Source organism: Temnothorax americanus, unplaced genomic scaffold, assembly GCF_048541705.1.
Source record: "Temnothorax americanus isolate GAGA-0224 unplaced genomic scaffold, ASM4854170v1 Scaffold32, whole genome shotgun sequence".
NCBI classification, from domain to species: Eukaryota; Metazoa; Arthropoda; class Insecta; order Hymenoptera; family Formicidae; genus Temnothorax; species Temnothorax americanus.
The window spans coordinates 1364438-1390232 of record NW_027509464.1 but is presented as its reverse complement, the minus strand read 5'-3'; the positions used below and the strand labels follow the sequence as shown (position 1 = coordinate 1390232).

The window sequence follows — 25795 nt, the reverse complement described above, 5'->3', positions numbered from 1 at the left end:
CTCTCGTTGCGAGTCACCGCGCGCACGACGAGCCGAGTGGCGAGAGAGCCGAAACGCCGAGAGGCGAGAGCCGAGTGGCGAGAGCGATTAAAGCGGAAACCGGCGGCTGTTTAGGTTTGCCGCGTTTGACATGCCACAAAGGGCCGATCTGTGTAACGTCGTCTTACATCGGTGCACGGCAAAGGTGCATCTGCATTTCTGGCACCCACGAGCGTTGTATTCGCGAGTAAACTTTCCGTTCTCCGTCCCGCTCGTGACGTTTAATCGTCGGTATAGGATTAACCCTAAAGCAGGAGTCTCTGTACTTAACGTTTCTTTCGATTTTTTTTTTTAATTTTTCGATCATTGCGAAAACAATTAATTGGCATCTAGATTTAATCTCGCGAAGTGGCCTACATGCGGCTTTCATATATACTTGAGTCTGAATAAAGTGAAACTGGCCGAGAAAGCAGCTTAGAGGTCCCAAAGGAGGGAAAATACATGTCCGAGAGTTAAGAACATTGATGCAATATTAACATGCGATTTTGCACCGCTACATAATATCGATGAAGACACAGGTTAAAGGTAACGTTTCAAAGATTTATCAGCGAGGACATTTAATCCTGTCAAAAGTGTGCAACTTCACATTTACAAAAGTAAGATGAGCTCGAAAGGAAATAAAAATAGCGAAAGTAGATAAATCGACATCATAAAATTTTCTGTTTGTCACTTTAATAACAATACACAGTAAAAAATCGTGTGTACATAGCGGTCCATATGTTAAAATTTTCTTGTGTCACCAAGATTTCATTATTATTTCAATGTCAAATTAATAATGTAAAGTAACATACAACAGCTATGTTATTTTTTTCTTAACATTTTCATATGTTACATTTATGTCAACGTGATAACTTGACACTTTACATACGTCATTTAGAAATTAAATATTATTTTGAATTTGTTAAACACAATTACTTTAAAAAATCAACACGTCTTAAAGTGATTTTAACACATAAACAAAAGTTAAACGCAAATTTTCAAATAATTGTAAACTTTGACATACAAAATAATTAAATTTACTAAAATTAAATGTTTCTATTACACATAATTTAAGTAAAATTTGTAAAATAATTAATATCATGTGTTAATATAACTTAATAACTAAAGTCAAAAGAACAAATATATAAACGTAAAGTATAGTGTCAATTAATTAACATTTCTAATTTGTCAACAAATAACACATGATGAATGAGTCATTTTAACTTAAAATTTTAAATGGACTTTCTGGGACATGTAAAAAATGTTAAAATTGCGTTTTATTTTTTACTGTGTTAGGTGTACTACGTCGATAAAATCTTCGACTAAATCTTTACGTTGTTGAAGACAAATTATTGTTATTCTTCTCAAGTCGCGTCATTCCTGATAAAGACTCGCCGCGGCCATTGCTGATGCTGCTTGGTAGCGCGTTTCCGAAGCAGTCTTCCATGAAACTACTTGCTGTTGGAGATCGGCAGCGTGACCGCATACCCGCGACTCGTCCTTGGATTACAAATTTTTCCGTCCACTTTTATAACACGGCCGAGATATTTGAGAATTCGTCGAGCGGTCGACGGGAATCTTTCTTTGATCGTCAATTCGGCTGGAATGAGGCTGTGCTCGTGCGGCGGGCGATCTAGATTATCTCCGAGAGTCGCCTGCGGCACTCCGTGTTTCCAGAACGTCGATTTTACGTTGATTTTACGTCGATCTTACAATCTAAATGTCTATATCCCAGCCGCGCGTAGAAAGGCAAGAAGTAGTGAAAACTTTGTAAAAAGCGTCCTTTTGTTCTCAACGATATTTCTGTCGCGCCGTACGTTTCCTAATCGATTTCACGACCGTGGTTATAGCGCATCGTCAGATTTCTTTCACGCAGTCCTCTACCCCCCCTCGGTTAACGATTTGAAGATATACTCCGTGCTACTTCGGCTACAACTCTTCGCTCATGATTTTTATATATCTAGCCTATTCCCTTTCGCGCGGTTCTACACCACTTCGCTCTTGTCTCCATCGATTGCGAGACCGAAGTTGGTGCTAGTTTCGTTGGTGCGCATAGCTTTCAATAAGCGACAAGGGAATTCCCGATATCTTCCGTAATTTCCGTTAGAAAGACTGATGTCGTCGGCATAGCTTATAAGTTTGCGCTCTAATCGCCCCTTCTTCACCCTATCGATATATGTTCTCGAGCACGCGGTTCTCTTTAACGCGGTCCTCGGGTACGTTACCGTCTACATATCGGACAAAGCTGAAGAGTCATGCGATCTGTCTAAGAATGATAGCGTTTCGCTTTAAGCAACCGGAGAGGAAATGTCGAAGGTGCAGCGCATCTCGATGCAACAAAGCATCGGGTGGCCCCCGGGCCCCGACGACGCGACGTTGTCTCGATGCACCGCGGCGTGCATGTTGTACAATCCGCAAGCCCACGCAATCCATACGAATCCGGTTTCATTCCTCGACAACCACCTCTCGTCGTCCTCCCGCAAAACGTGTTGCGCCGCGCGCCGCAGAATCATCAATTTATCCGATATTTATATGGGAAACGGCGCGGCGCCGACCGACCGACTGACCGACCGACTCGGCCGAACCCGCGAACGCCTGAATCGTTCATTAATTAACTTCCCCCCTCCCCCGTGTACGCGTTTCGACGGAATTAGTTTTTAATCTAGCCGTCCGCGCGCGTTCGTTAGGAGAGCCACGTTTTCGCGGCGGATACTCACCGGTGCAGAGCAGCAATAGGTTCATTATCGCGATCCGCGTGCGGCGGCTGATGATCCTCGGCTTTCTATCCATGGCTATACCCCGGAGAGAGAGAGGCGGAGTTCACGGAGTAACTTCACACGCGCGCGGAGATAATAATTTCACCTTGTGTTTTTCTTCTCGCCGGCACTCTTGACCGTTCGTTCGCACGAGAAACGCCTGTACTCCGAAAAGAACCACACGTTGATCAAAATCGGAGCAACAAACGCACCTGTCAATAATTGATCACGTACTTTCTCTCTCTTTTTTTTATCACGCAGCCTCCGCCACCTTCATTTCCTCCTCACAGGCCCGCGACACCACACGCGCGCACATCCGAATGACGTTCACCGCGAAAATGTCGCGACGGCGACGGCGACGGTGACGGCGGGGGCGGGCACGGGCGCGCACGCCGCATCATTTCTCTCGCTCACGTCGAGTTCACCCGCTCTTTTTCCTTTCCCTCGTCGGTCGCTACCGTCCGCGACTGTTGTCCGTCGTCCGCGAGCGGGTACACGCCGGTGACACGACCGGCGGCAGCCTTACGCGAGCGTTGACGCTGCAGACGCGGCCCGACGATGCATCAGGCGAAAGAAGACACGGCGACGCGCTCCTCGCGGCCGATTCGCGCGCGATCATCGCTCAACTGCGCGCACGGGGGTGAAACTCCATTCCCGCACGCGGGGGGCGATGTGGATGGTGTGTGTGTGTTATGCGATACGCCGCGCCGTACGTATATACGTGGACCCGCGTGCACCTGACGGTATTAATGGCTTTCTGCGGTCGGAGATTTAAATCGGGATTCTCCGGAACCCCCTCCTCCTCTCCTCGCCTCCTCCTCCTTCTGCTCCTCTTCCTCCTCTTCGTTCCTTAACCGAAGATGGTTCTCCGCGGAGCGAAATTATTTTTCCCTCTGTTTTTTTCCCCTCTCGTTCCACTGCGGAAAACCGTCCGGCGAACCGACCGAGTTTCCTTTCGCGAGCCCCCTTCGGATGGGAAACGAGGGGGAAAACCCCGTAAAATCAGCTTGGCGCGAGGCTGAAACTGGGAAACTGTCGCGCGTCCGTCGACACCGCCAGTGCGTTTCTCGACAGTCGCACGGCAACTGAGCCTGTGATCTCATCGCGCCTTTTGCTACCCCCACCTCGGCATCTTCGCCCCCTCTCCGCAGAACACTCGTGCCGCCACGCATAGTGTGCCGCGTCGTGCTACAACCGTCCGTGGCGGCCGGAGTGCAACGGCGTCGGCGAAGGCGGTGGTGGTAACCGGCCAGAGCCGGATGCACACCTGCAGCTGCAAGAGGCGCTAACTCGAGGCTCGTCCAGCTCGAGAGAGAACCTCTCGCTTACCGCGCGGCCCCCTCAATTTGACGGGGGAATTTCGACGAAATCGTGATTCTCTCCCCCGGTGGCGTTCCGACGTGCGGCGATGAAAACGGAAATTAGAAGCGGACGAGCAAGAGCGACGTTTCTATCGTGACTTATTTCTAAGGCCCCATTGTTATTTAGTATTCCGCGTAGCGTTTTAATCTCGTTATGACCATAAAGTGGCTTTAAATAAGGGTCTCGGGGAAATGCGGTCTCTGCCGCGCATATATTGGTCCCTCTTGAGATATGCACCGGCGGGTGAAGTATACTTGGATGACACTAGGAACTACTTCAACTCGCTGGTAATAGTGCATTCTGGCTATCTAGAGAGAGAAAGAGAAAGCCGCGTTACGTTTTGCCCTCTTGAAACGACGCTGAAATTTAATGAAACGGTAAATTTTTGTAAGTTTCCTACGACTATGGTTACGTTTCACGAGACGAAACATGTTTCTCAAGAGGTCCAATGGTACCGAGGGATTGTAAAATTACACAGTCCTGCATATTACAGAAATGGGAAAACAGAAATGGGAAAAGGCTGTGCTTACGACCGAACATCAAAGTGTAACAATTAATTGATTGAATTTAATAATTTTCTTTTATAAAACGCTACGCGCTTTATGCAATATAAATTTATCCTATCTCGATAGGAACGTTAATGCTATTATAATTTAATTCTGCGCAATCCACAATGGATGCATGCATCAATATGCAAACAAAATGCCCGAATGAATCTTTATTAAATAGAAAAAAAAAAGATCAAACTGCTTCGTCCGAGGTAATGTTTAATACGGTAAATTTTAATAAAGACGCTGTCAATTAAAAGTATCATTTGGTATGAGCACCGCGCAAAATTGCCACGATGAATGAAATACGTAGCACACTAGCAATAACGACGTCTACATTTGGACATGCTAATTTTGGGCAGAAGGCAATTTTGTTGAAATTTACATAATTCTCTAATTTAAGTCTGCTAATCGGCACCCATATGGTTGCGTTGGGACTGAACGAGTTTAATTATTTTAATTACGTAATAGACGCTCTGACCAATTTTGCTTAATGCGTGTATAGAGTTGAGCGACATAAGGGTATAATAGACTTATGTTCTGTCTATACTTATATATATATGAGCTTTTCAGAAATTTCTTCTCCGCTTTGTCGATATTTACTGATATCTCCCTTTGTCTTCCTCATTTTCTATTATCCTTTTGTATCCTTGTAATCAATATTATTATATCCAATTATATCCATTAATGCTATTATAATTAGATTGTAATAGCATTAACGTTCCTACTGATCGGTGTGTTACACAATTCAATATTACGCATGAAATATCCTCTGAGAAAAAATTGTTAAAATCCAGAAATACGTAATTAAAATAATTTTGCTTTACTTTATCCGATCTTAAAGCATATTTTTTTCCATTTTTTTAGTACACAGTTATACAATTTTACAATTCGTGTAAATATTCAACTTGTAATCTCACAGAATTTGATAGAAATCTTAAGTAAACTCTTCTTTTACACGCAAAACCCATTCGGAGCAAGATCCGTTTCGTGCCCTGGGCATGAACGTAGCACGAGCCAACCCTGCCGACGGCGGCGGCGGCGGTTAAATGGTGGGGAGATCCATGCGGAGGGGCGGAAGGGACAGAAGGGTGTCGGTGAACGTTGGGCCCCCATCTCGTGCTAGGTCGAGGGCGCAGGAGCGAAAAGGGGGTTAGGGGGCGGCGGGAACGGCGGGTAGAGGTGCACGACGGCAGTTTGCCCCCACCGATCCCTACGGCAGGTGGTTCTTTCTCCCGCGGGCTCCACTCGAGGGACCACCAAGCATTTTCGGCCGGCCGTCTGTACCATCGCGGAGAAGTGGCGCGAACCTGCTGCGAGCGCATACGGCAGCGGCCCGCACCCCGGATTGGAGGGCGCGACGGGGTTTTTAATGGATCGCGTCCATAATAACACAGCTCGACGTTCCGATAAGCTCGTTCTGATGTCGTTTGCAAATTCGCGGCTTTCAGAAATCCGCTTGTCCGATCGATTCGAGGAGAGATTGCAACACGATTCTTAATAAAGAAACAGTACCGCGTGCCAATCCTTCCACGTCGCTCAATCCGCCATGTCATCCGGGCCATTTTCCTTCCGGAAAAAGAGAAAAGAGTCTTTCTTTTTCATGCGCAGCTTATTTTGATATTCACCCAAAATACCAAGCGTCGACTTAAAAATATGTATATATATCAAAAATGCGGTGAAACGGGGATATAGTATTTCGATATAACCGCCGGCATTGTTAGCATTTTTGCGTGTCCTATTGCAATTCCGGCGCGATAGGTGTATCGCGAAGCTCCGAAAGAGTTTTATAAATATATAGCCGGCTCGTTTGCCGATTCTATGCATTAATCTCCCGCTTTTTTCCCTCCCCCTTTTAAATAAAAGCGTCTCTTTATGGAAGACTCCACTGGTATGATTTGCATAGATTCGCAATTCGGAGGAAAGATAGCGCCAACACCGACGTGGGGTTTGGGGTCCAACCAAATGGGTTCTTCGTACACACACACACACACCAATGCGCACACGTACGCGCAACGCGTGTATGTGTGTTATGTTTGTATTGCAGCTTATTTCGTTGTCGATTGTAGCCGCGGAATTCGGACGTGCACGATAGCATAAATTAGCGTTTGATGCACTGGGGTCTCGCCGTTGGTAAATGATAAACCGTTGCGGAGATTAAAACTGTATTTTGCATTGGCTGCGCCGCTCATCATGGAATGTCGATCACGCTGGCCCAGTTGCCAGTAGTCGCGATCATGTAAATTGAACTTCGATAAATTTCGGAACGTGTCGAAACAATCTTAATGGCCGAATAATGACGGGGGGATGGCGGCGATAAAAATCGCCGCTTCATCGCGCCGCAGAAAACAACGTTATTATAAAACGATACGCTTTCGCGCGCGATGTGCTGTCGAAAACGTTCAAACCATCCCGGCCCGACTACCTCGCGCAGCCACCGACACGACAATCCCATTTCACGTTGCGCCACGTCCTCGAGGAATCCACCCGTGGAATGCGGAGGACGCGTTTATTACGTAACGCCGCGTTTATTAGGGTCGTAGTTCGAGAACGCCCGCGTGTCGTCTCTCTCTCGTCGTCACTTCCCTCAGTTGATCACCGCCAGTCTGTGGCAAACTTTAATCTTTCGGCCTCTTACAAACGAGTTGTTATTTATCTTCGGCGAACAAAGGACGTGTAATTTGGTCTCCTCTAGGCGAGAGGGGCCAAGATAGCGGCTGAGAGACGCTATTCTCCACGCCGCAGAAATTGGTATTTCGTTGAAAACACGCGCGTTAACGCCCCCGTGCAACCTCCGGGAGATGCTCACCTGCCCTTCGCCTACCTGACCGGCCTGCCCGAATCCTCAGACATCGCCTCGCGCGCGCGGCCAGCTTTCTCTTTGTTTCGTGAAACATTGTTGGATCGAAAATGATGGGGAAAGGGTTTGGAGAGCCAGCGCGCAGGTTTCCATCATGAGGGTACGTCGCGCAAAGCATCGCAATCATGTTCACACCGACATGCATTGGCACGCGCTGTCCACAAATATGTGCAAAGTACCACCTGACGCTGGCGAACGTGTATGTATGTGTGCGTGTGTGTGTGCGTATGTGTGTACGCGCGCTGGTAACATTATCGCCAACAAATATTTGCTCCCTGTCGCGGGGTCGATAAACATCAAAGAAAAGTTGCCGAAAAATTGGAAACTCAGTTTGCGTACAATGCGAGAGGAACTTTTGTATTCTTACTCTGTCACTTCTTCCTTTACTTTAAAAGATTGTATCGAACCACGTTATGACTCGAACTGAAAACAGTGTCAAAGCTGGTATACTTGCGCAACTTTATTTTCGCCTTCCGTTATACTCCGGCGAGTTCCGCGCCGCAAATCGCGTTACAATTCTTTTAATTTCGTCCGGCGTCTCGCTCTTAATACAAACATATATATAATATTGGATTTTTCCAAAACTGGTGGCGGCGCGTCGAGAAACTTGACGTCTCGTTTATTAATGGAGTAAATTCAGTATGACAACGTGGGATATTCTTGGCAACGAAATTTATCTCCGAAACGTTGCCAGCAATTATGTCAACTTACGTTGTGGTACCGCGGATGCCGCTTGAGAGACTTTCATATTTTTATTTACAGCTTCGTTTATGCTCTCGGCAGTCGTGCTCCGAGAGAAAGCGTCACTTTTAACAAAAGCTTTATGAGATAGAACAGTAGCGCGACCCGCGAGTGCGTGGCGAGTGCGCACAGGTTGGGGAACGGTAATCAATCAATCCTGGGTAGATAGATAATTAACTGGTCGACAAATTCGGCAAATAACGAATTCGATTAGTAATGATAAAATATGCATCCTAGTCATTCATGGGATGTGTATTGTATACTCCATTAATTAACTAACAAATCGAATTCGATACCGTCATCACTCGATATTCGAATTCGATATAGCCGAGCGGGATTTTTTTAAAATCAGGTTGACGAAGTGGATTTTCATAATGTGTAAGTCCTCAATCCAGCGTCCATTAGCGGATTTCCGTATAACATGCTAGCACATACATTATAAAAATCCAATAATTAAAATTTTTAATTCTTTACTATCTCGTATAATTAAAAGCAATGTGCTTCATTATATTAACAAATAGTTTCTAATTATCAATAATTAAACAATATCTTGGACGTAATCATGTTATTAATTGACAAGAAACGATTCGGCCTGCGCAACAAATAAGATATCTAAAATATTATGTCATTGAGACACATCAATAATAATTTTTAAGGTAAAAAGGTATTTATATGAATTTATAATATAATATAATATCTGACCATAATATTCAAATGTTAATTTACATTTTGTACCCAGTCGTCCGATTCTAATGCCCCAAATGGAAAATGTATTGTCCGTGATGATCTGAATCTGAAGCGGGCTTAACTGAGCGCGTATCATTCCAAATCCTCGCGATCAACGCCCGGTAATTAGCTATGTACATAGAAAGTCAATCGCGGCCGATTATGCGCGCATCGACGCGTGACGGAGTGCGTGCGGGACAAGCGTGCGTTTATTCGTTCGTTTGTTCGGTACGAACGATGCAGCCCCACGCCGATTTTCGATCTTCCGAACGACACGAGTGAGTTCGGTCTGATTCGAGGTAGCGAAGCGAGATCGAATCCCGAGGGTTGATGCGGTAGCGCGGTGGAGGAGAGGATCGCGCGCCGCGCCGGTATAGCCGAAGCTCGGCCGAAACTCGCCGTTGCAATTCGCTCAAATTGAGCCGTCCAATTTGTTCGGATTGTCATGCTAAAGCGGGTCGGGAGCGGCGAAAGAACGAGCAAAGAGGAAAGGAAAGAACGGTCTCCCCCCGCGCTCGCGCGGCGCGGCGTCCGTCGCAGTTTCCCACCATTGCATTGTTATCGCCCTCGCGCTCGTACGGGGGCCAGATTTGCGAGCGTAACACGCGCTCTCGTATCTCTTGCAGTGACCGATCGACATATACACGGAGATAAGACGGAATACGTAAGAGTTGCGTGTCTAGCTGCCGGTACTTACGCGCGATAACCCGCGGCCGGCTGTGTTCCGTGTAAAGAAACAATCGTAAAGAAATTGTAAATGACTGAAGAAAGTTTCGCATATGCGCGCAGATTAAATGCTCCTTATTAAGACTTTCATTTTGCGGTAATTGTATGCGCATAATTTGCCCCGCGGTTCGTAAGTTATGCGCGATTCGAATGTCAATGGCCAGCTACAATCTGGCGAGAGTCCAGCCGAGTACGCCGATTCGAGCGGCTGATGTCTGTGCGCGCGCTACATTGACCCATCGTTGCATCGGTCAATAATCGACGATATATTGGAAAATGTTCGGGGAAAAAGTTGAAGCGCCGCGGCGTTATCGCCACTTGAAGTTACGTTAATACCCGTCCAATGAACGATTTTGATTTTCGCTCGGGTGCGGCTGACGCGCTTCAATTTTTGGAGCCCTGTCAAAAGTGGCGACCGCGCCATTACGTGTCATTTGCTTTCCGATGCTTCAAGCCCATCGCGCCGATTTTCGTCGGCGATTAAATATCGGCAGACGCACGGCCGCGTGTAAGCACCCCGGCCTTCGCGCATTCGCTCGCGAGAGCCTAACACAGCCCCGCACGTTCTACCGCTCGATCGCGAGACCGGTTGCACGCGACGCGCATCGCGAGGCGCGCTGCGTCCGGACGCCCATTTGCAACCGCAAGGGATTGGTATATTTTTCGTTGTCGCGCGTGAAATACGTCGACAACAACACCGAGAGTTCTCCGTTATTGCCTCCAAAGCGCTTGTACGTTCAATCTATCGTAACGACTTTTATAATTATGACACGTGTGTGTACTTATTGGGCTTATAAATTCTATATAAGATAGTCCGTTAAAAAATAAAAAATATATCTATGCAATTAATTAATTGACGAAAGAAATTATTGTAACGTAGAGCGTACACTACGATAGTTTCTTTTTAGAAAATTAATCTCACAGTGTTATTTAAGATGCTGCGGCAGATATGATTGCGATAGAACGCGTTCTGTTAGATTTGGCAGAGCTCGCGAATATATTTGCAGTAAAAAGGTTTAAAGAGAATTTCATACGTACGTTTGTAACTTTGCGCTTCGCTGGATGATATCCCCTGAATATTTACGATTGTATAAAGATTCCGTTTGGGACGTTATATCTTATCTCGCGGACCCGCGATTCCGCGTCGGGAAGGAGGGATTTGTGGGGGGAGGGGGGAATTCGTCGAGACCTAGGGTCGCACAATCGAGTCTTTATTTCTTCGAGGTCACCATCGCGCGGTGACGATAAAGCGATAACCGCGGCGCGCGCGCTCCGCTCGCCCCTGAGTGCCAATGCAAGCGACACACAAATACATCCCGCGGATCCAGTATTCGAATCGTTATTGTCGTCATCCACGACGGTTCGTTACCCCGTCGAGTCCTTTTGACCCGGCGAACGCATCGCGCGATTCCGCTTCCCCTTCTTCTGTGTCCTCCTTCCTCGAAAGCCCCGAAGACTGTCTCTTACCGTCTTGTCTCTCCGTTCTCCGTTGACTCTCCGGGATGGGAGCATCAGTCCCCCTCCTCCCTCGTATCCGTTTGGCTGCACGCGCGAGAGCGACGTTTACTTACCGTTTTTCGCCAGTTGCCTCACCACGATCGATAGTTCTGATACATCATCTTCCTGGAAATAAAATCCAGGAAATAAAATTGTCAATGTGTCACATTCGCGCTATTTTCGAAGACATCGCGCAGGTTCCGCAGGAAGGGAGGAAGGACGCGCGGCGATCGTTGTATTACAATCTGAGAAATTTAATCTATTTATTATGAACTAGTTGATATAGTACGATGGGAGGAAAGCGCGGTTGTATATACAGATGCGGAGAAGCTGAGGAAAATTCACCGCGACGATATTGCATAAACCGATATTATAAAAGCCCGTCGAGAATTACCGGAAAGAATATTGAAAGTTATTATATCGAAGATTCGCCGTGGCGAAAGCCGAAGCTCCGCTCGAAGCAAGTTTATTTTGTTATTTATAATAAATTTCTGGATATTGCGAGCTTCGCCGCGTATTTATCGCGCTGTATGGATATTTTGATGATGGAGAGTTTCTCCATGTAGGTTAACATATATTACATGCAAAACGGCTACCACCGTATACGGTCGAACGTTCAAAATTCCCATGAGTGAAAAGTTTCGGGCTAAAAGGATGCATTCCGCTGGCCTTGAACGAGGTTCTTGGCTTTACATACGCGAGCTGCTGCAGCATGCGCGCCTTTTGAGCTGCGCTCGAAAAATTTCTCCATAGAGAGAGCAAGCAAATCCGGAAAGTTGCGTCTACCCCTATGAGTACGTAAGTATTATTAAAATCCGTTTATGCTCAATCGCAAATTACAGAAATATCCTGATTTTATTTTTGTAGGGTTTAAAATGTATACGATTTGTCCGAAATTATCTTATACGTCATAGTTTCCGCGATATTTGCAAAACTTTTTTTCTCTCTCTCCCTCTCTCCCTCTCTCTTTCTCTCTTTCATTTTCTCGCAAAATATTTCCAATGTAATTCTCGTTAACACTTCACAAATGTACGAAGTTTTATCTATATCGGAAAATCCATGAACGTTTTGTAAGCGTATTGCACGAGATATGAGGACGGAGCCTGTATCACGCTTATTTAGGCCGCGTCAGCCTAAGCGTGATCTCGTAACTTTTCGCAGCTAGGATAGACGTTTCCGTCCAGAGGATCGATCGACGTTGACGTCAGCGACTTCATTATCGTCGTTTGGAAGAGATAGAGAGAGAGGGGGGAGGGGGGAAAGGCGAGGGAGGCAGAGAGCGAACAAACGAGGCGAGGGACAAGAGCCGCAGTTTTAATTACGGACCGCCGAAGCAGTCTCTCCTCCTGATCCGCGGAGTCATGGAAAGCGCGCGGAAAATGCGATTTAATTAAATGGTAACAATTCACGATCGGCGTATTAATGAAGCATCTGCCCGCGTTACTCCGGTTCCTGTGCGATGGAGGAACCCGGAGGGCCGCCCTCTGATAGAAAGAGAGAGAAAGCATCGTTGGCATAGTTGTGGCGGCAACAATTGCGTTCCGATTCGCGTATTGGACGGAACAAACCCTGCGCGCCCGGCTTTGAATTCGCGGATGCTGGGCTGCTCTTCCTTTCGCAATCGCTCGCTCGCGTTCGCCGCGATTAACAATGACCTCTCTCGACGAATTGGCGGCCCGAATCTCGCGAATATTCACTCGCTGGTGCGAGTAATCGTTATTCTAATGGATATTCTAAAGATATTGCCGACAATTCCAAAACGTATTTATTAGAGTATTTCGGGTTCTTCTATTTCGAATAACTTGGTCATTATACCGGCGCGCAAGTGATAGAAATTTAAAGTTGACTGTCTCGCTCCAAATATCCCCAAAAATATGAATTAAAAATTAGGACGTATATTCGATTATCATCTCTGGAATAACACGAACTAAAAGACCGCAGTCGTGCAATAAATAAATAACCAAATGGAAAAGCAAAGTAAGAAATTCATATACAATGCCATAGAATACTAAATACCGCGGTTATATCGCTCACGATATTAAATATCGTGAAATAATTGTCTTTTTCGGCTGTGCAATTGAATTTTAATAACTATTTTACATTTTCATCTCATTAACGTCAAATTCTCATTATTACGCCAACGCAAGATATAATAATGTCAATAAATCGGCTGAGATAAAAAATTTTAAAACGAAAAGATCAGTTAAACATAATTTTTGTACATATCCTTGTACAATTCTTGTAAAATTAAATGTTATGTTCTTACACGTATACTTTCTTACATGCATATTAATACATCCGGTAATGCACGAGTTATTATTTAAAATATTAAGCTGTGGCAGGAATAATCACGAAAGATAATTCATAGAGATAAAAGATAATTCATAACAACTTACATTAAATTTATTTTGCATTGAATATTAAGAAAGTTACAGCACGAAAATAAGATTTTACACGAGCCGTCTTATTTATCCAAGATGTATTGCTTCCGCGTTCTATTCATATCTTTCTTTAAGTAAATTTTCTGTAATAATAATAGAATTAAAAATCCTCATCTTTAAGAAGTCAAGATACGACTTGTATTATATCTAATTAGGATAAACGGAAAATACAAGCATGTACATGCATGTGCTTAAACACGCTAACTTTGGACAAAATTCTCTCCATTGCGCGGGCTTCCGTATTACATCTAGATTGCTAATTAAACCTTACCTTATCCCAATGTTTCATGTACAAACTTGTACATAAGTTACAAGCATGCGTGGCAAGACTTGCCAAAGGCTGTTTACATATTAACAACGATGCGTCTTGTAGGAGTCTCGTGAGAGAATGTTAATCCTGCGTAAATTAAGGTTCGACGATTCTCCTTTTTTTCCACTCGCGTTCTAACACATCGCTCACACTTCGCTTGTTTATAGCCGCTAAACAACAGCCTTTAATAACCGCTTTAACTTTTGATTCTCTATTGCGCGTCGAGTAACTGCGGAAAGTTTTTTTTTTCGTCCGACAGAAAAGTTTGCGGTTAACAAGAAGATATACGGACGGGGAAATTATTAGCTTCGCGAAACTAGTGAAAGAATATTACTTTGTAACACCGTATCTCACACGCCGCTGGAGCCTACCTAATATATCTTAAAACGGTGGTGGATCTCTCGCATTTATCTAAAGTTCTGATCCTCGCGATAAGAGCGACACGATGAACGCGATGACCTTCTTAGCACGCATGGCATACTTGCCGTCGATTTACGTCTTGCCTGAATGACCTAACGGTACCCACCTGAACCCGTATCTTTTACGCATCGTCGTACGCCGATTTCGTAGCACATATGTAGAGAAAGAGACACCCGGAGAGATCAGGGACGTCGAGTCATCGAAAACTTGTCAGCTTTAAATCGAAAGGACGGTCCGCACGGCTACGCTCGGACGGATCATCTTTGTTGTGGATGATATTTAAAGCTCTTTCTCTCTCCTTCCCTCCTCTTCTCCTCCCTCCCCATCCTCTCATTCTCTCTGCTCTCTCCGCTCTCTTCCGTTATTCCAGTCACTCTGCCACGAAATTGTATTATCTCGACAAACAGTGACAATGCGCTTGGCGAGAGTTACAACGTCGCGATGAAGCACTAGAAAATTTCATAACTCGGAGCGATGAGATAAGAGGCCATATAGAGGGTGATCTAATGCGCTGTTTTTCTTCATGTTGTTTATACTGTCTTATTTTTATCAGCAACTATCTGCCGGAAAATCATCGCGCCGTCCGTCGTGCAATTTCCATTTTTATCTTGGGATGGCCGCGCGCGCGCGGCGGCGGCGGCGCTCGCTATGCGCCTCAGGTGTACTTCCTATGACCCTATTTTTCTTCCCCAGTGTTTTTAACGCGGTATACTTAACGGCTGATTAAGGCCTCTGTATTCGTGTCCTCCGAGCACACACGACGATCAAATCATACGATCTATATAGTTATAAATATAATCGCGACATGAAGATGCCATTTCCCCGGCTGCAGCCTATCATAAACGAGAAAAAAAAGGCAGGAAAAATATGTGAAACTATAAGTAACGTCGTCCGGAGTAATAACGACATCGAGCCCCGCAACGGTAATTACCTCGAGATGTTTCGAGATGAGTATGGGAAGTGTCTCCATACCATCAAAATTTAAACGGTTCCCAGGTTATGAGCAGCGCTCGACGGGGTTAATGACGTCGCGCGTCTAATCGCTCCGTCGAAGCCTGAGTTTTAAATGAGCGTAAGTAGGGACGGGTTAAAAGGCAAAGTTCGTCGCCTGATGACAGACATGCCATCGATCGAAGTGGCTGTGCGTTTTTTTCTATACGATGCGATCGAAAACGAGAGAGAAAGAGAGAGCGAGAGATAAAGACAGAGAGATAGAAAGCGAGAGAGCCGAGCTGATCCCAAGATGGCCTCTAACCGCGTGTACAGCATCTCGCCACGGCACGAAACTTGTCGATCTCGTCTCCGGCTGCGGCCACGGCTGCCGAGTCACGCCAACCATCAGCGATTCAAAGGCCCCGAGGGCCAGCAGATGGTCGCCGATGGCTGTGCATCGCGCGGCGCGCGCGCGGATCGTACGAGAGAAGCCTACCTAGCGGGGCCCCGTCGTGGCGTCATCAGGAGAGACGGCAACGTCGCGCGTCGAGCGGGCCCCGGGCCCTCCGGGCACGAACGCTGGCTCCGTTCTCCACGCGCGCTGCCGTGAACCCTATATACCTGGCGAGGCGACCCGCGCTGAAGCATGGGTCCCGCGTCCCGCGCGCGTTTCTCGTCCCCCCCTCCACTCTCTTGCTCTCCTCGCCGTTCTACGATCTCCTCACTGACCCGCTGTTCAAGAATGTTCGGCAACGTCGCGCGACGTGCTGCAACCGGGGCCTGCTGCCGATGTTAGAGGCCCCGCGATCAGGGCCGGCTTCTTCGCGACTCCTGCGATCCCCCATTATATCCGCGCACGAGTTATGTATTTATACCGCTTTATGAGTGACGTTGATATGAGATTGCTGATCGGCTAGAGGTACCATTTATCGTTTATCGAATCGCGATTCGCGATTCGCGACAGCGGATAAAAATCATGACAGTAAAGAACGACGCTGTTATAATATTCTTGGGCGAGACTGCTTACGAATATCGTGGCGCGAACCGCGGTAAAAAGGAAATTGGCGGAAATCGGAATCGATCCTCCTTCGTATCGCTGCGAAGATCGATCAATTTGCCTCTCGCTAGAGTCTCGACTGCACGGCTCTTACATCAAAGTCATTGTTTTGGCAAGCGATCTCGCTGCTCGCTGCTCGCAGCAGACGCTTCGGAATGTGCCGAGGCTCGTTTTACATACAGACGACCGTGGACCTGAAGAGGTCTAGCGCCGTTCCTGGCAGACCGTCAAGAAACCGGCTAAGCCTCTGACGCTGGCTGGCATTGTCTTGGCCTCAGGCTAGGAAGGCCGGGTAAGGGCCCTCTTTTACGTCTTATGCTCGCGCGCGTACCCGTATTTACTACGAAGCCGAGCCGTTTTACCTGCGAGGATCGCGCGTACTACCATTTCCCTTTAAACTTTTACGTTGTGACACGTGATCGTTAACGATATTGGCCTCGAATAATGATTCCGATCCGGTTTTTTTTTTGCGACAACCATCTCTTGACGTCTTCTTCTACAATCGGGATTATTTTGTTTTTTAAGAAACAATATACCGGTTACCTTTGTCAAAATTAATTTTAGTGAGTGACAGGTTCGGAGAAACATATGAAAATAATACGTTTTGTACATCAGGAAAGATTGCTAGAAGCTACATTTGAGGTTTCCCATTGGAATAAATCTCTCTACTTAGACATTTGCAATAAAATACTAGTCCCAAACCACAATCGAAGAAGATCCGATTTAATAATAGTTGACAGAAACAAGAAAGATGAAGGTACTGATTTCTGAGGTACTGCTCTTTTATAATTTCAGAAAAGAAAAGAAACTTGGTAACCACTGGATTTATTATAACGGTAATTTTTTGTTACCACGAAAATATTCAGAGGTTTCTCAACTAATTTTATATAAAGAGGCTTACCCCGCATTATGGCAAAATATTTAATTTCGTTAAATCGTGAATATTGCTAAATTTTTTTTTAGTAAAATCAACCTCTGATTTCTTGTATAAGGCAGTAAACAAAATAATTGAAAATCACGTATGGAAGAGAATTAGCGCAAAAATATGAGAAATATGAAAAATGCGGTGGAAACGAATTTCGCCTCTGGTTTATAATTAATACTCGATCGACAGTGTTCATCGGGAAACTTCCGCGAGTACCGCGAAACTGATGTGATACCGAGTCGAGTTTTATATGAAAAATGCGGCGTGGGTTAATGCGACGTATTATATCGCATCATCGCATCCTTCGGATAATTCTTGACACCCCCAGCCATACATCTTCATTAAAACCGAGTTATATTCTCGAAGTCTAAAAGGAGAGTATACTCGCACGTTCTCTTATATCACGGCGTCGTAAATCACATTCCGAAATTCGTCTAGGAAATGCGATTTCTCTCCTGACGTTCGACATCTCTGGGTTATTCATTAACGTCCGCGCGGCTTTCCTTCAATTATTTAATTTATTGTTCCTAAAACTTGCTCGCGGCAAGATCAATATATACGCGCACCTAGATATGTCTGTGCGTAATTAATTGCTTTGGCCGATATTAGGAAAAACTAGACGCGGCTGCAAAAACACGATAACGATTGAAATTGTTGTCAATAATAGAAAATTTTAATAAGTCGAGTATAAGTCTCAATCTTACTATTAGATCTATGTGCATTTAAGAAGAACTATTAGGTCCCATTCTCTCGGTAAGCGGAATGAAATATTTCGATATCGACAGTTTGGCACTTTAGACTTATGGATTTTATTCCAATGATCCGGCTGATTTCTCAGATAAATTCCATTTTCGCGAACTTGAGATAATTTTCTGGCCGTTTCGTCATATTTTCTTCGAGTTATTTCGTAGCGTGGAACATTTTATCTTATTGTCGTCTGTTTTATCAATCTCGCTGCTAACTAGAATGAAATATTTCGATTCCGCTTCGATAGTCCGCCACTCCGGATTCACTTCATAACTTTTCTTCGTGATCCGACTTATTTCTTGGGATTTCACTTTCGCGAACTCGAAGCAATTTTCCAGCGGTTCCGCAATCGTCATATTTTAGCGAATTATTTTGTTACCTTACGTAAAATATTGCGTAACAATGATTTGGAAAATTCAAACGTCTTGCATCGTCACGTCTGCATCTCGCGTGCCGGCGCACGCGTGATCGCGCACGCTACATGGAAGCGTATGTTCTCGCCAGCCAGCGTGAATATGCTCATGGACACAAGTGAGTTAACGTTGTAGTTCGCAAATGGAGACTTTCACTAATCCGGCTGCCGCGTGTCAGCCGATTCAGCGATGGTCTTCGTCGCTTCCGTTGGACCTACGACTTGTAGGCGTCAGCGTAAACGAACGGCCATAATATTCCGCGAAAAGGCGTACGCCGCGCATTCCGGACACGCGTTCGTAGCCACCGTGGAACGAAAGTTCGGAAACTAACAAGAAGTTCTTTCATTCCGGCATTTCCAGCGGCCGCGCGGCCCTCCGCTATGCAGACATCGCCAACAAAAAATGCATCACCCTCAAGTAAGAGGAGAAGCGGCCGGGAGGTTGAGAGCGTGACGCGAGGGAAACGAGAGCAAGCAAGGGGAAGGAGAGAGAGAGAGAGAGAGAGAGAGAGAGAGAGAGAGAGAGAGAGAGAGAGAGAGAGAGAGAGAGAGAGAGAGAGAGAGAGAGAGAGAGAGAGAGAGAGAGAGAGAGAGAGAGAGAGAGAGAGAGAGAGAGAGAGAGAGAGAGAGGAGCGAGCAAGAAGGAAGACGAGACGAGGTGGAATGAGAGTGGAACGAAGAGGGGCAGATATGCAGATACGGAGGAAGAGAGACACTCGAGAGTTGTGCTCTCTTACGTGTCGCAAAACTATAAAACTTTAATATTGAAACTCCCTCAAGCGCGCGCGCGCGGGCGCGCGCATCCCTCGGTACCGGAAAAAAAGAAGACGACGTCGGCTGCGCGTTATCGTCACTTTGTTCACGAGGAGTGCGTCAAACTGCTTATCTCTCCGCGAGAGCGGCGGGGGTCTGTACGCCTCTGGATCCGTGGTTCCGTCGAAGAGACGGGCGGTTGCGAGAGAGAGGGGAGAGAGGAGCGACGCAAAGAGAAACACTAGACCAGAGAACGCTATGGCCCACCCTCGCTCGCCAGTGAAGGGTGGGAAGGGGGGGACGAGAGTCGAGAATGGACCGCGGGGGGATGCAGAAACTCGATGGGACGCGAGAACGAGACGGCGAATGACGGCGGAAGGAGGAGAGAGAGAAAGAGAGAGAGAGAGAGAGAGAAACGCCCGGCGGCGATGGGGGAGAGGACGCGAAGGGGGACGACGCGGCAGGCTCGCCCGCGCGAGTGGGGATGGAAAGGTCTTGGGTTCAACGTTTCCTAAGAGACGTTGGCGGCTAAATTTAACCGTGCCCCGCGTCATAGCGGCGCACGATCCGGCTTCTCTCGTTCAAGGCCGTGAAAAATCGCCGTCGATTTGGATTACGGTGCGATACTACGAGTTGTTCCACGGCGCGGAGCAGACGACTGGACGGGACAGGTGACGATTCAATCGCACTTAGTGCACGACGCGGTGTCATCAATTTCGCGCCCAGTGGCATTGTCCTCTTATACTATGGTAATCAGAGAGACAGATTTTGATATTTTGATGACAAACGCGTTGAAAAATGTAAATTATTATAAATAAATTGTCGCGATTTTTCTCTGTTGCGATCGTTCATTCCAGTCTTATGTGGACGATACCGCGTTCAATTAGCCGCGATTTTCATGGTTACCTCTGAGAAGAACGGAATCGCGCAATTCCTGCGGCATCCCGGTCGGTCGGCGTAAACCTCGGCGCCGATACATCGATAGCCCCGAGCGTAATCCCCGCTCGGAATCGGGGGAGGGAAATAATTTACGTTAATCCTTTGTAACGAGAGGCATTGTATCCCGTAACCGGCGCACGATGCAGCATTATAATAGGATCGAGGAGGCGGGTGGGGAGGGGGGGAAGGGCGGGGAGAAATTAGAAACCCGGCTCCTCTATTCCTCCGCGTCTCTCCCTATAATTGGATCTAGAGTCGTCGAAACGTGACACGCTAATCGGCGCAAGTCGCTCCGCCAAGGATAGGAGTCAAAGAGTCTGCCCGTGAGCGATAAGCCAAACTCCTTCCCTCCCTCCTCTCTCCACCCCCCAGCACCCGACTCGATAACGACTTTATGTCCGTGTTCTACTTACTTCGTTCGTGCCTCGCTCGCGTGCTCGCCCGTCTCCTCGTAAAACGAGTGCCCCGGGTAGGTAGGTAGGTAGGTACTCCCCCTACGCCGAGGAGGGACGGGGAGCGGGTCGCTGGCCGCGACCGTACAGCCACGGCGACGGCGACTAACTTTCGACACGGCGACGACGACATCGTTTCCTCCTGCACTTTTACATTATCGGCGTCGCTCATCCCTCGCGCCCGTCCACGCTGGTCCGAACTTTAATCTCATCGCTTTACTTTGATAAATCGCGTGACGGCCCTGTCCTTTTACGGGCTGACGGGCGAATTGACAGTGCTTTTTCGGCGAGAACGATGTCCCTGGAGTACAGAGGGCTGTTATTTGTGGCCGCCTCGAGTATTACGTTGCGCATACAGACTTAGCGCGAGGAGAGAACTTCGTGTCCACAGTTCTGAGCAGGTATATAATAATACGTGTGGGATTCGTAGATTAAACGGAAATTTCCTTAAATAAGTTCCACGGTTAAAGTTAAATTTGCTTAAAATTAACTGAGAGGTTCTCCACCGTCTCGTACTCTAGTAACTTAATTTGCGAAAATGCTGTAATTAATATTTCCCGCTTGCATGATCGCTGTATTACATATTTTCCCAGAGTCAATCTATATAAGAGAACACTTTTCTCGACATAAAAATTCTCGTAAAAATTTAAAAGGACCTCCGCATAAATGAGATTCGAATCTCTTCGGCAGCGATATATTTTCTAGTGAAGCGAACCTATCATCCGACAGACAGACCACGACTTTATTTACGAGCGGCGTTACTACAATTCGACGAGAAAAAATTTCCCACTGTTCTCAGCATCCCTTTTGGTCAAATCGCTCGTTCTCATAATCGACGCTAGTGCGGGTGTCCGATCTGGTCCTCTTTTCGGCGCTTTTGTCATGCCCTCTCGCCATGCCGCCATTCGCAGCGATTTCCAAAGCCAAAGCCGTCAAGCCTCTCTCGTCGCTTCTCCCGGCCAACAGTATATTTCACAGAAGAGGATTTCTTCGGAGGGAAAATACTCCTCTCTCTCGAACGTGTGTATCCTCGCGAACAATGGGCGAGAGCGTGGGACATACTCGTACGCGTACGACGGCAGATGCCGTCCCTTCTCCATTCTTCTCCCCGCGAAAGAAACCGGCGATTTTAGGTCGTAGAACCAAGACGGGGGTGAGGCGGGGGACACCCGAAGCAGACGGAAGTGTGGAGAGAACGCACGCTCGCGCTGAAAGTCCGCGCGCCGCCACGCCGCCGGCCGCCACTGATGCCGCCGGTCTCGTTCGCGGAGCAGATAATGCCGCCTCATCGACGTAAGAATTATAGCATTTCGCTCCCGTTCATAATTCGTTATCGTGTAATTTTAATCTTCTCAAATAGATAAACTTTCCAACCACGGAGCGGAAGTGAAAGGCGGCCGTTATTAAATATGACGGGGCGCCTCCGTGAATGGTTTAGAATGTCTAGATCGAAAGCCACTGGTCTAGATAAACGGAGTTATCCCGGCCGCGACGGAGCGGCTCGACTTGCGAGGGGGAATAAAGGGGTAAAGGGAGGAGATATACGGTAGCTATATCGGTCGTCTAACGCGACCCCGCGCGAATTTTACGACATCTCTCGATGCGTCCTCGCGTCGTCGCGCGCGTAACCGCGAGAGAATGCCTTAAGGCTTACGTAAAAGTGTTCCCCGCCGTCCGGCTCCCTCCCCCATCCCCCCCACGTGAATGATTCACGTTCAATAATTCCGCATTGAGCAGCTTCACGCTCGGTTTCGCCGCGCGTTCCGCCTCAAGGTTTCCGTCGTCCGATCGCGATTCTTGCGCGGCGATGCAACTGCAGAATGCCGCGCGTATCGCGGTGCAGCGAAACGCGCGCGCCTTATCTTTCGCAATATCGAAATTCCATCGTCGAGATGCGGGAGATTATCGTTCAGCGCGTGTAACGATTACATCCCCACGCGAATCCCGCGCAGCCCATTTAATCACATTCTCCATTCGACGCGGATCGGAAATTGTCCTCTTGCCATCGTTCGCCGAATGTTCCTTCGAAACTGCACGAAACTGTATTGCAGTGTGCCCGTCGATGCCACCTGTTGCACAGATTTCCGGCACACGCTTCCCCCCTTTCGTGTACGCACATACGTGCGCGCTTGCATACGGCTGTATAGGTAACGTGCGTGTGCGACGCGGTGCGACGATTCGCGTGACGGCCTGTCAAAATCACAACTTTTCGCCGAGTCCGCGGATGTACAGCGCGGAGGTTGCGAAAAGTCGACGTTGGATCCTACGCTGGCGTTTTCATTTTCCTACTTTTATCCTCGCGACTTACGTTCCCCCTCGTGTTTTCCTTAGAATTTTCATGCGTCGCGATCCGCAGACTGAATCAGGAGTACGTCGTAAAGTTTGTCGCTAGCTAGCTAGCTTTGTCCGATGGAAACGTTTCCCTACCGTTAGACGATCGTAAACGAACGCTCTACAATTTTCCGCAAATGCGTAGTCACATCTGGTTCACCAGGGGATCCCAAAATGCCTCGACCGCGCGTTCCCGGGGCGATTGCGAAACGTGAGAATAGACCAGCCCGCGTAGTTAGTCGTTGTCGTCGGTTTACCTCTCGAACACGCCCGAACCCGACCTTCTCGGTTTTGTCGGTCTCGAGAAAACACGTTCCCCGCTGCCTTCAAGATATTCGAAAGCACGAAACGTGCGTGCCATCACGACTATACGTATTTATTTCCGAGATCCGCATTTATTTTCCAACATATGTATTCAGCCGGTAGATCCTCTACGTGACCGGACATCTCGAACGCACTTTTACCTTTTTTCCCCTTCTTACCTTTTTTCTTTATACGCGATAGACAAGGATAATTGGCCGTTGAAAATGTCGACACGGAAGATCGGTCACGAATTTTTTTGACCGAAACTGGATTTATATTTGCCATTTGTTACTGTTAACGAATTACCGTCGCTGGCAATGCTTATGTTCGTGGAATAACCTGGCTGATTGCGAATTTGACGTGATTTTGCGCTAGGATAATAAAAGAGAGGGAAAAAATGGGTTGTTCGTTGAATTGCGTTTAATCGATTTGTCTCGATTCAATTCAGCCAACTCGGCTGTTTGGCAAAAAACCGGTAAAAACACGATAATGTTTTTCTAAAAACTGAGGTTTATTTACAGTCGCAGATGTCGTGTTGTTTTGTCGAAATATCCTAGTTTTATCTTGGCTATAACGATAATAAAAAAGCAATACGCGCATAATAACAATAGAAACAAATATATTCTTTATTTGTTTCCACTCAACCTCCATTTTTTATTAAATTTTTGATTGGAGAATACGACGAGGATCTTATGTATTCAACCCGATTCCCCGGATATACTTGAGTATGCGAATGTGGAATCGGATTTTCCGTGACACGGTTTCCAAATATCTTTTTTCTGAAAAATATCGAAAAATTGATGAGTGAGCAACGATACTGGTTGACATCGTGTCATTCTGACAAAAATAGCGCAATACATAGAAGATATTTTTCCAATGTTTGAATTTCGAACGGCGGAAATGAATATTGTTTAGCTATTCGGGTGAACGAACATTTAAATATCAATGGCCGTGAGAGAGGGGAAATCCCCTCTACGGTACGTCGGCGTACCTATTAGCCAAATATACGAATATCTATTGCAAATGATAAAGAGAACGGAAACGCGACGTATTGTTTGATCTGCTCGACTCGTTAAGTTTGAATGTCATTAAGTTGAATATTGCCGGCATTTATGCATCGGCGTCTACTTGAACGAAGTCTAATTTAAGATATAAGTACGTTGCACAAACGTGTGTAAGAATAAGGAATAATGACGAATGATGAATTTTTTTTTACAATGCGCGACGTATTTGGACTGTTCTTTATTTAAAAGTCACGCAGGACCCATCCAGGAAGCCCACTAGCTTTTTCCGGGGCTCTCGTCTCCTCGGGACGATATAATAACGAGGAATTTAAGTTCGGAGCGATCGGCTACTGGCTTCGACCACATGTTGTCGAGAACGGCGGCCGCGAGGGTCTCGCATCTGCGAACCAGTCACACCGGTCCCACTTCTTTCATTGGCGTAGAAACGCGAGATTTTCACGTCTCCTTTTCTCTTTCTCTCTTTTTCATTCTCCATTTTTTATACACACGCCATATTCTTATATATATTTATTACATATATATGTCACTCTTATATATATACGTACTTATTTAAATATATTAATATAACTTGTATATATCTTCTCGCTTTAATTTTTCAGAATGTTATTATTCCAGTTTTTATTTAATATTTTTACTTTATTTTTTTCTGTTTACTCTGTTTAATCTCAAAGTTAATTTTTTTACTTTTAATTTGCATTTTTATAATTAACGCTTCATTTACTAATTGTTATCCATATACTTTAAACTATACTACGTTGCTGTAATACCTACTTTGTTTTTCTATTTATCTTTCATAGAGCGTGATAAATATATTCCGTTCACTTTTTTCGTGTATTTCTCTTGCTCTTTCATTCTTTCTCTCGCTGCCGATACATATCTTGATATGTGTGCCGCTCGCGGTTGCAGGAACGGCACGTGGCCGAATACCTTCGAATACCAATTACAAGTCTTTTGCAAGAAACATTTTCATTCAATACCGCGTTTTCCCCTTTCCGACTGTTACGAAATTCATCGTACAAAGTGTGCCTGTGCACCGAACGCGCGCGCCCCGCCGCGCCATTCGTGCGCCTGACACGTTCATTTGCTCAGCGACGAATACGAACCACCTTTACAAAGCCCACATTTATTTGACTCGGGGGAGGTGGCCTTTTTGCACACGCGGACATAGAGACACACGCGCCCTTTTTACGTCCGATTCCCTGATACCACCGGGCATTCCCATGTTTCATTACATTTGCAATCACACCACTGTCCGGAAGTCCAGAGAGTCATGAAACCATCTTTATATTAATCTACCACTTTTTAGCGTAATAACGGCGCAATGTGTTATTACATACCCGGTTGCGGTACGTTATATATGTCCGCGACGGAGCACGCGTATGCTTACACGTATCGCGCACGTGTGCCCTCATGTCAAGCATTAGTCCTACTTTCACATTCTGGTTTATGAATAGTGCGCTATTCGAGCGGCGAACGAGCACCGACGATCGTTCTCTTCCGTTTTATCACGGTT

The 25795-nt window shown here is 46.4% G+C and overlaps 1 protein-coding gene across 3 annotated transcripts in view; it reads right to left on the bottom strand.

Moving 5' to 3' along the window:
* Positions 1–25795, bottom strand: part of Ed (hemicentin protein echinoid) — a 225964-nt gene that overhangs the window by 22863 nt on the left and 177306 nt on the right. For 2 of the 3 annotated variants that reach the window (XM_077413062.1, XM_077413063.1), the window contains exon 4: positions 2736–11360. In XM_077413062.1, the coding sequence (XP_077269188.1) occupies positions 2736–2808 (73 nt within the window). In that variant the 5' untranslated portion in view covers positions 2809–11360. The remainder of the gene's footprint in view (positions 1–2735; positions 11361–25795) is intronic. The other variant, XM_077413064.1, reaches the window with a different exon arrangement.